This window comes from Heteronotia binoei, chromosome 21 (genome assembly GCF_032191835.1).
Source record: "Heteronotia binoei isolate CCM8104 ecotype False Entrance Well chromosome 21, APGP_CSIRO_Hbin_v1, whole genome shotgun sequence".
Taxonomy (NCBI): domain Eukaryota; kingdom Metazoa; phylum Chordata; class Lepidosauria; order Squamata; family Gekkonidae; genus Heteronotia; species Heteronotia binoei.
Window position 1 is genome coordinate 61,628,719 of NC_083243.1, and position 14,702 is coordinate 61,643,420.

A 14,702-nucleotide genomic window follows, 5' to 3' on the forward strand; every position below is an offset into this window, starting at 1 on the left:
GCGCCTCCCACTTCAAAACAAGCAGCATGCAACACTCTTCAGTGTGTATGCCCCAACCCTTCAAGCAGATCCTGCAGAAAAGAACAAGTTCTATGCTGATCTACGCAACCTCGTACGGAAGACCCCTACAGAGGACAAGGTGATCATCCTTGGCGACTTCAATGCCAGAGTAGGTAAAGACTCGGAAGCCTGGAAAGGAGTACTTGGCAAACACGGCATTGGCAACTGCAATGACAACGGGCGCCTCCTGCTAGAATTCTGCATGGAGCACCAGCTCACCATCACCAACACTATCTTCCAGCAGAAGAACAGTCTGAAGACAACCTGGATGCACCCACGGTCCAAGCATTGGCACCTTATCGACTACATTCTGGTGCGCCAGAGAGACCTTCGAGATGTCTTACACACCCGAGTAATGCCCAGCGCAGAATGTCATACGGATCATCGTCTTGTACGCTGCAATCTCCGTCTTCACTTTAAACCCACACCCAGGAGAGGAGGTATCCCTCGGAGGAAGTTTCAGGTTGGCAGCCTCCAGTCAGCCGAAGTTAAAGCTGCCTTCCAGGCAAAACTCCAGTCAAGAATTGAGGACCTCAGTTGCCCCACAGACCCTTCTCCAGAAGCACTCTGGGAACACCTAAAAACTACCGTCCTGCAGATCTCTGAAGAAGTCCTCGGGTTCTCCACAAGGAAGAACAAGGACTGGTTTGATGAGAACAATCAAGAGATCCAAGAATTACTGGCAAAAAAGAGATCTGCCTACCAAGCACATCTTGCTCAGCCCTCCTGTCCTGGGAAAAAAGCAACCTTTCGCGCTGCATGTAGCAACCTCCAGCGCAAGCTTCGAGACATTCAGAACGAGTGGTGGACCAAGCTTGCAGAGAGAACCCAGCTGTGTGCAGACACTGGTGATTTAAGAGGGTTCTACGAAGCCCTGAAGGCAGTATATGGTCCATCATATCAGGCTCAGAGTCCCTTGCATAGTGCAGACGGCCAAGTGCTCCTCACAGACAAGGCATCCATACTGAACCGGTGGTCGGAGTATTTTCAGGTTCTCTTCAGTGCCAACCGCGTAGTTCAAGATTCAGCAATCCACCTCACCCCACTTCAACCGGTGAAAACAGAGTTGGATGAGATCCCCACCCTAGAAGAGACTGTTAAAGCCATCAAGCAACTGAAAAGTGGCAAGGCAGCAGGAGTTGATGGAATTCCACCAGAGATCTGGAAGCATGGGGGCACAGTACTACATAGCTCACTTCACAAAGTACTTGTCACCTGCTGGGAACAAGGCAAATTACCACAGGACTTTCGCGATGCAATCATCATCACCCTATACAAGAACAAAGGGGAAAAGTCAGACTGCTCCAACTACCGGGGGATAACCCTGCTCTCCATCGCAGGCAAAATCCTTGCCAGAATACTCCTGAACAGACTGGTGCCCACCATTGCAGAAGAACTCCTCCCAGAGAGCCAGTGCGGCTTCAGAGCTAACAGGAGCACCACCGACATGGTATTTGTTCTCAGACAGCTCCAAGAGAAATGCAGGGAACAGAACAAGGGTCTGTATGTGACTTTTGTCGACCTTACCAAAGCTTTCGATACCGTTAGCAGGAAAGGCCTGTGGCAAATCTTGGAACGTTTAGGATGTCCCCCAAGGTTCCTCAGCATGATCATCCAGCTACACGAAGACCAGCGAGGCCAAGTCAGACACTGCAACGACCTCTCGGAGCCCTTCCCAATAGGCACAGGTGTAAAGCAAGGCTGCGTTCTCGCGCCAACTCTCTTTACGATCTTCTTTAGCATGATGCTTCAAAGAGCCGCAGTAGATCTAGATGAGGACGATGGTGTCTACATCCGCTATCACACCGATGGCAGCCTGTTCAACCTGAGGCGACTAAAGGCACACTCCAAGACAATGGAAAAACTCATCCGAGAGCTACTGTTTGCTGATGATGCTGCACTCGTCTCCCACTCGGTATCAGCTCTGCAGCATATGACGTCCTGCTTTGCAGAGGCTGCCAAGCTATTCGGCCTAGAAGTTAGTCTGAAGAAGACAGAAGTTCTCCACCAGCCTGCACCCCAGGAAGATTATCACCCTCCCTGCATCACTGTGGGTGAATCAGTTCTGAAGACAGTCCAGCAGTTCAGCTACCTGGGGTGCATCATCTCCTCAGATGCCAAGATCGACAAGGAGATTGACAACAGGCTGGCAAAGGCAAACCGTGCATTTGGCCGACTGCACAAAAGAGTGTGGAGCAACAAGCATCTGAAAAAAGGCACAAAGATCAATGTTTACAAAGCGGTTGTGATGACAACCCTCATCTATGGCTCCGAATCGTGGGTTTTATACCGTCATCACCTGCGACTCCTTGAGCGCTTTCATCAGCGCTGCCTTCGCACCATCCTCAACATCCACTGGAGTGACTTTGTGACCAACACTGAAGTCCTCAAGTGGGCAGAGGTTACCAGCATCGAGGCACTGCTGTTGAAGACGCAGCTGCGCTGGGCAGGGCATATTTCTAGGATGGAAAACCACCGCCTTCCCAAGATTGCTCTGTATGGCGAACTCTCCACCGGTCATCGAAATAGAGGGGCACCAAAGAAGAGGTACAAGGACTCCTTGAAGAAATCCCTTAGCACCTGTCACATCAACCATCACCAGTGGTCTGACCTAGCCTCAGATCGCAAAGCATGAAGGCACACCATCCACCAGGCTGTCTCTTCCTTTGAGAACACACGCATAGCTGGTCTTGAGGACAAAAGGAGATTGAGGAAGAATCGCACTGCTACAGGACCAACCCTAAATCAGACTTTTCCCTGCAGCCGCTGTGGACGGACCTGCCTGTCCCACATTGGTCTTGTCAGCCACCAGCGAGCCTGCAGCAAACGTGGACTACTGCACCCTTCTTAAATCTTCGTTCGCGAAGCCAAGCCGAGAGAGAGATAAATAAAGTAAATAAAATATATGATTTTTCTATTTGGAGGCAAGCCCAGTTAACCCACTTAATAGATATTTCAAACTATGGCTACATTCTAGCTACATTAGAAAAGCTAAATTAGAAAAAAATGCAGGGGAGAGTATACCCTGATACCAAAATTTGCATGTCAAACATCTTATAGAATCTTCTGTTAGTCAAAAAGCTGTATCAACTCCTCTAATCAATTTCGAACAGCTCTTGAAGGCGAACTCAGAAAATAACAAAAGGTAAATTTCTAAAATCTATAACATTGTGATAATCCCACCAAAGCATAATTTATCTCTACATCAAATTGCACGGCATAAGGACTGCAAATTTAAACCTCTCAAATTCACAGTGGTCTGAGATACGGCAAGCAGAGATTTATTCTATAAGAATAATTAGTGTGTGTCTATTATCATTCAAGTAGTAACCCGTTGGTACATGACACCATTAAAATTATATCATGTGAATCCCAAGATATTTCTGCTTTGTTGGGAGCAATGTTACCAAACTGGTACTTATAGCCACTGCTGGTGGGACTGTAGATTTATATTTTAAAAACTGGCAGGATATCATTCTATGGATCAAGAAGATCACAAATTATGATGTTCCCCTGTGCCCAAAGATGATTCTTCTGAACTACTGGCCAGATCAATCAATTGCTAAAGCCCGTAAAGATTTGATCTCCATTCTGTTATCAGCTGCCAAATTAGTGGTTGTTTAAAAATGAAAGACAAACAACTGCCTATAGTTTCTCACTGGGATATCTTTAACTAGGGGATATCTTTATAATGGAGAAACTAGTAAACGAGATACGACTATCAGATTTTAACTCAAATTTTAATTCAACCTTTGTGGAACAGTGGTTTCTAGTGCTATCCTTTCTAACTAACAATGCCAAAGTAAAGAGAAAATAGCAGTTAACATATTTTATAACATACTAACCTACTTCTGATTTATATTATTACGTATTGCTATTCAGTAATGGTTATAATCTGTTATTCTCATGTTTATATGTTCTTAATGTTGGTTAAACCTGGTTAAACTTGGAGATGGGGAACTGCTCTAATATGCTATATGTTTTTATGTAAGGCCACATTGTTCTGTTTTTGTATTGGTTTATATTGTTCTGTTTTTGTATTGGTTTATATTATATTTTATTTTGTTGTAAACTTTCAAAATTTAATTTTTAAAAAAAGGAAATGCAAGAAAAAAGACCATGGTAGCTGCATGTGCTTTGTGTCCCCACTAGCATTTCTGCTTGTAGAAGATCTTGTGCAATTAATTTCTGGGTGCTATAATATACAGGGAAGAAAGCCTATGTGTTACACAAGATCTCACTCAGGTAGAACTGCTCTAATTTTGTTTACATTTCCAGTTGTGCCTTGCTGGATACAAGCCAGTTTCCCAACTTATAATTATCTATGCAGTAATATTCAGTGAGCAAAATAAGTATTCCATTGCATCCACCACCATTTTCTGGAATTTAGTTCTCCGTCCCTTTTTCTGTGGCTCTCTGGTCAGAATGGGGACTGCTTACATGCCTGCAGGTGGGTGTCATATACACACAGAACCTTCCCCTTTGCTAGGCTGCCTCCCTTTTTGTTCTTGCTTTCAGATTCTGGTAGATACACTGTTCCTGCCCACTGAGAAAGGCAAGGAAGATACAAGTGTGTGTGTACACATACATGCCAGAAACAGCCTTTCTCATCTTCTCAGCCTTTTGAATACCTCAGCCAAGAAGAGAAATTAGATATTTCTTTGGAGCAGTCATCTTAAAAATTGTGTAATTCCCTGTTGCTTTATTGTACAATATCAGTGGTGTACTAGTTATCTCCTTCTTACTAAAGTACACTCAATTTTTATCACAGTGTGCAAATTCTATAGTTTATGCTTGTGTGTGCACATGTGTGACAGCACTCCATTTTTGATATTTTACAGACCTGGGCACTTCATTCCTTGTCACTAGTCATTGATTCTGGTGGCCCTCTGTATCACATGCATGTGGAACCTACCCTCTCTCTTGTTCTCATGTTGTTGTTGACTGTGCCTCCTGCTTATGCTGAAGTCCATCAAAGCCTTGGTCGCTGTTTAAATGCACTTATCACCACATTGGGTCCTGAGTTGCAAGGTATGCAAATGTTTGTGGCATGGTGATGATGACGAAGTCTTGCACTATTAATCATGAAGTTTGGAGTTGTTTGTTTAGTGACATACTGGCACAAGTTTTCATTTAGCAACACTTGTAGGGAACATTGTAAAGAATCACAAAGTTGGCAGAAACCATTATCAAGGACAGAATGAGTAGGCACATTGATGAACACGAGTTATTGAGGAAGACTCAGCATGAGTTCTGTAAGGGAAGATCTTGCCTCACTAACCTGTTGCATTTCTTTGAGGGGGTGAACAAACATGGCGACAAAGGAGACCCAATAGATATTGTTTACCTTGACTTCCAGAAAGCTTTTGATAAAGTTCCTCATCAAAGGCTCCTTAGTAAGCTCGAGAGTCATGGCGTAAAAGGACAGGTCCTCTTGCGGATCAAAAACTGACTAATTAATAGGAAGCAGAGAGTGAGTATAAATGGGCAGTCTTAGCACTGGAGGATGGTAAGCAGTGGAGTGCCGCTGGGCTCCGTACTGGGTCCCATGCTCTTTAACTTGTTCATTAATGATTTGGAGTTGGGAGTAAGCAGTGAAGTGGCTAAGTTTGCAGATGACACTAAATTGTTCAGGGTGGTGAGAACCAGAGAGGATTGTGAGGAACTCCAAAGGGATCTGTTGAGGCTGGATGAGTGGGTGTCAACATGGCAGATGAGGTTCAATGTGGCCAAGTGCAAAGTAATGCACATTGGGGCCAAGAATCCAAGCTACAAATACAAGTTGATGAGGTGCGAACTGGCAGAGACTGACCAAGAGAGAGAGCTTGGGGTCATGGTAGATAGCTCACTGAAAATGTCAAGACAGTGTGCAATTGCAATAAAAAAGGCCAACACCATGCTGGGAATTATTAGGAAGGGAATTGAAAACAAATCAACCAGTATCATAATGCCCCTGTATAAATCGATGGTGCGGTCTCATTTGGAATACTGTGTGCAATTCTGGTCACCGCACCTCAAAAAGGATATTATAGCATTGGAAAAAGTGCAGAAAAGGGCAACTAGAATGATTAAAGGTTTGGAACACTTTCCCTATGAAGAAAAGTTAAAATGCTTGGGGCTCTTTAGCTTGGAGAAATGTTGACTGCGGGGTGACATGATAGAGGTTTACAAGATTATGCAGGGGATGAAGAAAGTAGAGAAAGAAGTACTTTTCTCCCTTTCTCGCAATACAAGAACTCCTGGGCATTTGATGAAATTGCTGAGCAGTCGGGTTAGAACGGATAAAAGGAGGTACTTCTTCTCTCAAAGGGTGATTAACATGTGGAATTCACTGACACAGGAGGTGGTAGCAGCTACAAGCATAGCCAGCTTCAGGAGGGGATTAGATAAAAATATGGAGCAGAGGTCCATCAGTAGCTATTAGCCACAGTGTGTATATGTGTGTGTGTGTGTGTGTGTGTGTGTGTATATATATATTATATCAGTAGCTATTAGCCACAGTGTGTGTGTGTGTGTGTGTGTGTGTATGTATATATATACATACACACACACACACACACACACTGTGGCTAATAGCTACTGATATAATATAAATATAATAGCTACTGATATATATAAAAAATTTTGACCACTGTGTGACACAGAGTGTTGGACTGGATGGGCCATTGGCCTGATCCAACATGGCTTCTCTTATGTTCATCTTTAAAATGTCCAGAGGTACCCAAAACCTATAAGATCATTTTGTACATAGCCTGTCACCAACCAGAATTTATTTATTAGTGAAATGGATGGTGGCCTGTGAGATCCTTTTTTGTGAATATGGCAGATGAATCAAGTGTTCCTTTCATCACTTGCAAGAGAACCTCTTTGTGTCTTAAGCTCTTGGCAAATTTATACCCCTGGTAGCTGAAACCACTTTCTTGCATAGATAAGGGGAATTGTACTGTGAATGCAAGAAGGATTACTTCAGGCAAAGCTAGGCTTTCTTTTTATCCCCAGAATCCACATTGTTCCTTGCGCATGGAAGTACATACATATGCATATTCTAATCAGCAAGGGAAATAACCATAAGCCAATGTAATATTACCAGGCTCTTTACGAAGGGGGTGGTGGGCTGCTGCCTATTGAGCAAGGGAAACCCTTTTGAGATACAGCAATTATCCTATGGATTTCCCATCAGTAGTGCATTACTGAAATAAATTACATTTTTGATAAAAATGGCAATTTTAAAGGTAGTTTCTTAAGCATATTCTTTATTGGATTAATGATGAAGATGACAGAGGTAAGTCTGTTCTGTCCTTGTTTGTCTTATCTGTAGGCAGCAGCACTACAGTATCAGCATTAAGGTCGTCCTGCCTCCTGGGCTGTGCAGTGATGCAAGACAATCCCGATTGTCTTGTGCAAGCTCACGCCATCTCATGCCTACAGCAACTGCATATGTTCGCTCCACGTCATGTAAATTTATCTAGCCTCGTAAAGTGCTTATGCGTAAGTATAATGTTTTAAATGACTTTTTTTTTGGTCTCCTTTGTTTTGTGACTTTGGAGCTGGCAGGATTAAACCGCTGCTATAAGTAGTGGGTCTGCTTTAAGGAAAAAACAGCTGTTCTGCACACAGAGAAAAACGAAGTGGATACTTTAGTTCTCAGTTATAGAAAATGAATTAGTAGTCTTGCAGCACTTTGAAAGATCTGCCACTGTGTAAGCTTTCATGTACTACAGTAGGGTATGGTGCCCACCAGTGTTTCCTTTGGCTCTTGCTGAGCATTTCAAGAAGTGGGTGGGGCCATTGTAAGGCAGGGCTTCTCACTGGTTGCCTTCACTGAAACAAAAGAGGTTTCCACTGGAAGATCAGGACTGGTAAGCACTTGGGCTTTCCTTAGTCAGTGCATGGTTCCATTCCCCCTTCAGAGTTTTCTTCCCAGGAGGTGTGAAGGGTGTGTGTGTGTTTTGTTTGGCTTCACCTACTTCAGTAGTTACTTGGGATTTGGCTCCAGCTCCTGCAAATCCGTTTTTGGAGTGCTGCTTACTGACCCCTCTCAAAATTCCAAATGTGCCTACAGGCTCAAAAAAGTTGGGGATCTTTGTACTATAGTCTATAGTCTACATCACCAGATGTCTGAAACTGGTAGATATTTGCATCCATGCATCTGCGTGTGTGTGTTTATGATTAGAATACACACATACATAGAAGGAACAAAAATTGTAATGAATGGGTACCAGAAGGATGTGACAGGCAAGTTCTGATAGATCTGCAACATTTCTGCTTCTGTGTTCAGATATATTCAAGATAAGGATAGTAACTGTTGTCTTATATGAAGCTGCCTTCTACTGAATCAGACCTTTGGCCCATCAAAGTCAGTATTGTCTACTCAGACTGGCAGTGGCTCTCCAGGGCCTCAAGCTGAGGTTTTTCACGCCTACTTGCCTGGACCCTTTTTAATTGGAGATGCCGGGGATTGAACCTGGGACCTTCTGCTTACCAAGCAGATGCTCTACCACTGAGCCACCATCCCTCCCCAAAGTAATTGGTGATAATGTAATACTTCCAGCTTTATTATACTGATTTCTTACTTGAACATACTCCATAGTCCCATGCTGCTTCCACACAGTGAAGATTCTTGCAGGCCTGTAGCTACAGGAGCCTGTTAGAAACCCCCTTCCCTCTGTAGGGCCCCTCCATTGAAGGGCCTCCAGGATCTGAGGCTATGAGTCTCCTTGGAAAGCCCTTCAGTGGAGGATTTCTCCCAGCTCTGCCCACAGCCCATCAATCACCAGTGCAGTTACACAGTGCCCATCTGCAGCTCTTTGTCCTACCCACGTGTCCCTTGTGAGCCGTGTTCATGCAGGGGTGTGCTCCTCCGCCTGTCTTTCCCAGCATCTTGTGTTCTTGTCAGTTTCCTCCCAGCCAGCCCTCCCCCCTTCGCCGCCCCCATCCAGGGCTGAGAGGCTTTTCTGCCTGACTGTGTTGCCAGCTTCCACTTCCCATCTCAATCTGCTCGGGGGTGATATTTCCCAAATGATTGTAGCAGTCCCCATTTGGGAATGATCAGAGCAAATGGGGGGGAAATGCGGATGGTAGTTGATTAGGAGATGATATCGTGTGATGCTTTAAAAAAAAATTCAGTTTGAATGCCAAAAAGGTGCAAAACTTCTGTGAAGCAGCCCTAATTAAGACAAAACCTAATAGAATTAAATCTATGAATAAATTCTAGTTCAGCAGTTGCACTTTGGGGACGACTTGAAGGTGGTGTTGGCGAAGTGTGGTGGATTTCAGCTTTGTACCAGGCTGTTCAGGAAGACTGAAAGATTCTCTGATTTTAGAGAAATAAATGTCTAAGGCCATCTTATATCAGTTTTGTATCCTTTGAAATACAAATAAGACAACAAGGACGGTTTTATTGGCATATGGTGACGTAGACCCAGGGCTGGCACCACCCAGTAGGCCAGATAGGGGCCAGCTAGAGTGTCACCTGGCCACAAGGGCACGTGGTGGGCTCCCCCTCCCACACACACCACCCTGCTGCCCCCGCTGAGCCCCTCCCCATGCGCCCCACCACCCCTGGTGCCACCCACCTCGCTGCCACCTGTTTCTCTGCTGCCCTCCTCCGCCTCGCTTTCCAGCCTGTTCATGAGTGCTGTGGGCAGGCAGTGGTAGTGGGGAAGGGGCTGAGCAGGGGCAGTGGGGCTCTGGCCTAGCTTTGCCCGTGAGTGGGTGGAAGGTCATAGGTGGCAGGGGCCTCACCTAGGGTGTAAAAAAACCTGGTGTCGACCCTATGTAGAACACATTGCGGGGTGAGCACATGAATGAAACTGTTGTGATATGGTTGATGTTATTAGGCCATGAATAGATATGAAGACAGAATCAGAACTATAAAATTACAGTGAGTGCTTTCTTCATGTCTCCATCAGAATATACTTTGTCAGAATATACTTTGCATATGTGTTCAGTATATGCAGATTGGTCCTATTAATTTTTCTGGAATGATCCTTCTTTGGGGATCTGGCTGCTAGAGCTTTGTAGCTGACTACAGGTTAGTTCTGGCAAGCAACAACTGGGTTGCTGGGGGGAATGTAGCATCCAGTAGTGAATGCTAAGAATTTAGTGTTTGATTTATGGATATGCTCTGATATGATCAGGGTAAGATTTTAGGGCAGAGGTCTATGACCCTGGCCCACAGGCTCAGCCAGGGAGCTCCCAAAAGCTTTGCTTTTGAAGTCCCATCATTTATATGAAAGGTGCATAAGCCAATTAAGTCCAGAGTTTAAAAGTACCAGACTGCATCATTTCAGGCATAGTTTTTAATTGTTCTTAAGAAACATATTCAGGATTGCCCACCCTTAGCTCTTGTACATTGGCCATTAAGGAACTGTATCACCTTGCTATAGAGATTTTGGTCTACTTGATTTCTATAAAAGCAGCACATACTTCGATATAAAATTATAAGTAATTTCTGATTTGGTTTTGTATTACTGGCATAGTTTTGAGTAGACATTACTGTAAGGAATTGGTTTTTAATTTTAAGGACTTAACAGTTTCATTAGGTAATAAAAATGCAATCAATTGTTTGTCTTGTGGTATGCCTGAGATACAACCATAACAGTGAATTTACTTTGTATTGATGGAATCAGGATCACTGTGGCATTAATACCTGAGGTTTGTCATGACTGGATTATCATTTGTTTTTGTGCAGGAGATCTTGTTGGAAAATTCTGTGTTGGTAGGTCTCTGTGCATTGTTAAAACTTCAGCAACTCAGTGCTGTTTTTTTTTTTCTGTATTTAACCATTAATGTCAATAAAACACTTTTAGCATGTTGAGTGACCATTTATTTTAGCCTAACCAATTCTCTCTTTAACATCCTTATAACTGGCATTCATACCTTGTTTTATACTTTATTTTTGCATTAGTTTGATTTTTTGATATTTTCAGTGCCAAACAAGAAAACACTTTCTGGGGTGAATGTGTGTGTTGTTTGTATCGCTTGCATTTTCTATGTCTGTTTTTGCCATTTTCCTTATCCTTTTAAACTATGGGAGAATGAAAGTGATCAGAAATTTGCATTTTGCTTTGTCTTGCAGTTCATTTTGTGTGTTCTGGCTTCTTTATGTAAAAATGGCAAACTTCAATTTTTTATGCATGCCTAAATATCAAGACAATGGGTGTCAGCTTGAGTAAAGTATCCATTTGTGTACTTGAATTTCTCATAGCAAGTATCTTAGAGATAAAATAATGTACTTGAATTTCTTAAAGATTTTCAGGGTATATTTTTGTATGCATTGTGACCTTGGAAATTAGTCTGCATGCAGGACCGTACAAAAATATAGACACAGACTTGATTTGATTAACTGTGATTCCATAGCATTATTCTTTGTGTCCATTTTGTCTCCTTTTCCACTCCTTCATTCTAATGCCTTTTAATTGAGAAATGAGGTGCATGGCCTCTCCCCCCAATGTGGCTATTCTGCTGCAGGCACTCAGCTCTGTCCATTTCTCAGGTTTTAATATTGAACAATTAATGAGTGCAAGACCATAAATGATAAAGAAGAACTTGTTTACTTTCTTAGGGTTGCCAAGTCCAACACAAGAAATATTTGGGGACTTTGGGGGTGGAGCCAGGAGCAAAGGTATGACATGCACAAATGATCTCCAAAGGGAGTTCTGGCCATCACATTTAAAGGGATCATGCTCATTTTAAATACCTTCCCTCCATTTGGAATAATGAAGGATAGGGTCACCTTCTTTGGGGGCTCATAGAATTGAACCCCCAGTCCAATCTTTTTGAAACGTGGGGGATTTTTTGATAAGAGACACTGAATGCTATGCTGAAAATTTGGTGTCTCTACCTCAAAAAACAGCCCTCCCCCCAGAGTCCCAGACACTCATGGATCAATTTTCCATTCTTACTCTATGGGAATTGGTCTCCTTAGGGAATAATGGAGTTCCCAGCAGACATTTCTCTCCACCACCACCCTGGCTTTCTGATGACCCTGAAGCAGGGGGAGGGCCTCCAAACCGGGGGATCCCCTGCCCCCAGCTGGGGATTGGCAACCCCTGTACTTTCTATATACCTAATTCTGTGTTCATTTAATAGTTTCCTATATCATAATTTTTAGAGCTTGGATTTAAGCTTTAGTACTGTCAGTTTTGTGAAATGCTAGCAGTTGTATCTGTGGATTCTGTTGAAACGAATCAAATTTAGAAAAAAAGAATCCATTATATTAATACAGGTTAAATATGCCAGTTTATTTTTGTCATGTGTCCAGTTAAGAAGACAAAATTCTCAGTGTAGTGCTCCCACAGCAATATTTTGCAGACAGTTTGAGAAAATGATAAACTTTCAGTAGTGGACATGTCATATGAACATATGAAGCTGCCTTATACTGAATCAGACCTTTGGTCCATCAAAGTCAGTATTGTCTTCTCAGACTGGCAGCAGCTCTCCAGGGTCTCAAGCTGAGGTTTTTCACACCTATCTGCCTGGACCCTTTTTTGGAGATGCCGGGGACTGAAACTGGGACCGTCTGCTTCCCAAGCAGGTGCTCTGCCACTGAGCCACCGCACCTCCGTCATGTAACTTTTGACAATTTTCTGAGTTCTTATACATAAGCTAGTTATTTTTTACTGCATTGTTTGTTATTTCATGCAAACATTAATCTTCACAATGGTGTCTCTTCCCTTATTGTATTCCTTGAGATAATCTTTTCCTGCCTGTAGCTACATTATAATCTTTTTTAAAGTTTTTACCTAAATTCATATATACTTCTAATATGAACTGAGTTCTCTAGAATTGCAGTTTGATAATACATAATCAGTTGCAACAGAGAAGAGGGCTGAATCCAGTCTTCCCTTGAGAGAGTAAAAAAAAATAGCAAACTCTCTCCGTTTACTAAGTCATACAGTATAATTACACAGTCTTCTTCAATTTCCAAATTGGTTTTAAAGATACAATACAATAATGCAGTTGAAAGATCATCTGGTCCACAAATCATAATAATTCTTTAATAAAGTCCAACGATAAAAGAACTGGTCCAGTTTAATTTCGGATATACTATCCTTCTTCAAGGGACTGTCTTGTCATGTTCATGAGTTCAGTAGACTTGAAGTGCCAAAATCTCCTGGCATTCTGACTTTTTTTGTTTGTTTTTTATGGAATGCCTCTGCCAATTTCTATCCATCAGCATTCAGTCATGTTCCAAAGTCATATACTGTATGACTTTGTAAATGGAGAGAGTTTGCTATTTTTTCAGTTACTGCACCTCTGTGGTCCCGATATTTGCTGATGTTCCCTTGAGAGAGTGGCAAGGGAAACTTCTTGGAACCTGTGAATGACTCCTACAGCTGCAGTCCCTCATATTGTGTCCCACACCTTTTATTTTGCTCATTCCTATCCTGACTTTCCTTCAAGAACTTTAGGACAGTGTATGTGGCTTTCTCTTCTCCATTTTTATCCTTATGATAACCCTATAAGATAGGTCAGACTCAGAGAAAACAACTTGAAAACACCCAGTGAGTTTCATAGTAAGAGAGGATTTGAACATGGTCTTCCCTTTCCTAGTCCAACACCACACCACACTGACAGTCACTCCCTCTAAACACTTATACTTTTCAGGGGCCTGTAGCAGGAAACAGAAAAGATCTACCGATTTCGCACTCAGCTTACCCCGCTGTCATGTTCCTCTTTGCAGCGACCTTCGGATTTCCCACTATCTGCTCCGGAGCTGCAGCAAACATCATGTTTTTGTGTGGCAAACGGAAACTGGCTTTTAGCAGTTTCTGTTTGCCACTCGAAAACCGCAATGTTTGCTGCAGTTCTGGAGCAGATAGTGGGAAATCTGAAGGACGCTGCGCAGAGAAGAGGAACATGACAGCGGGGTAAGCTGAGTGTGAAATCAGTCCTGCTCTTTGTGTTAAACTGCTGTTATCGTTTTTGGATCCACCATCAGTCTTCATTTTGCAAGGGTTAATTTGGCTTTTCTGCATGCTCAATTTAATCTTGGTTTTCTTGGCATTCAATCCACAAGCATTAGAATCTGTCTGGGCATGGCTCTTCTGCACGTCTGCCCTTCCTCTGCATTTTCACACTTGTGGACTCAGTTTATTTTCTTCCATACATGACTTAAATAATGAGGATTTTCAACAGAAGATGCTGTCATCATCAGTGACATCACAGCACCCTCCCTGTTTAAAAAATACAGCACTAATATATTGTCTTATCTCTATAGCACTGTAAGACTAGGCTTAACAGGTTCTCTGAATTCCTAGCTTTCATTTTTTTTTAAAGTAAGTCTTTGACTTTCTTCCCTGGCAGAGATATGCCTTTTTCCTTGTATCTCAGTGAGGGTAGGAACTAGAGACTTACCTTTCTTTTTAAATGAAAGTTGGGAAATTTAGAGAACCTGCTAAGCCTATTGGTACAATGTTCTAGCAATATATCAATATTTTAGTGCCAGTTTTTTTAAAAGGAAAAAGACACAATTTGTCTGCACAGTCCCATCATTGAATAGTAGGTTGGAGGTAGGTGCAAGTGAGTGAGACAAAGAAACATGAGGAAAAAGGTGACTCAGAATCAGCTTCCGAAAAAAGACTGGGGTAAAAGGGGTCTTAAAAGAACCGGGGGTGAAATGGGAAAAACAAAAAACC

The 14,702-nt window shown here is 42.7% G+C and overlaps 1 protein-coding gene across 1 annotated transcript in view; it reads left to right on the forward strand.

Annotated features, from left to right (window-relative positions):
- The window catches only part of HEATR5A (HEAT repeat containing 5A), a 125,347-nt gene that overhangs the window by 60,850 nt on the left and 49,795 nt on the right, over positions 1-14,702 (forward strand). The window contains exons 20-22 of the mRNA XM_060261431.1: positions 4,902-5,091; positions 7,379-7,548; positions 10,754-10,780. Of these exons, the coding sequence (XP_060117414.1) occupies positions 4,902-5,091; positions 7,379-7,548; positions 10,754-10,780 (387 nt within the window). The remainder of the gene's footprint in view (positions 1-4,901; positions 5,092-7,378; positions 7,549-10,753; positions 10,781-14,702) is intronic.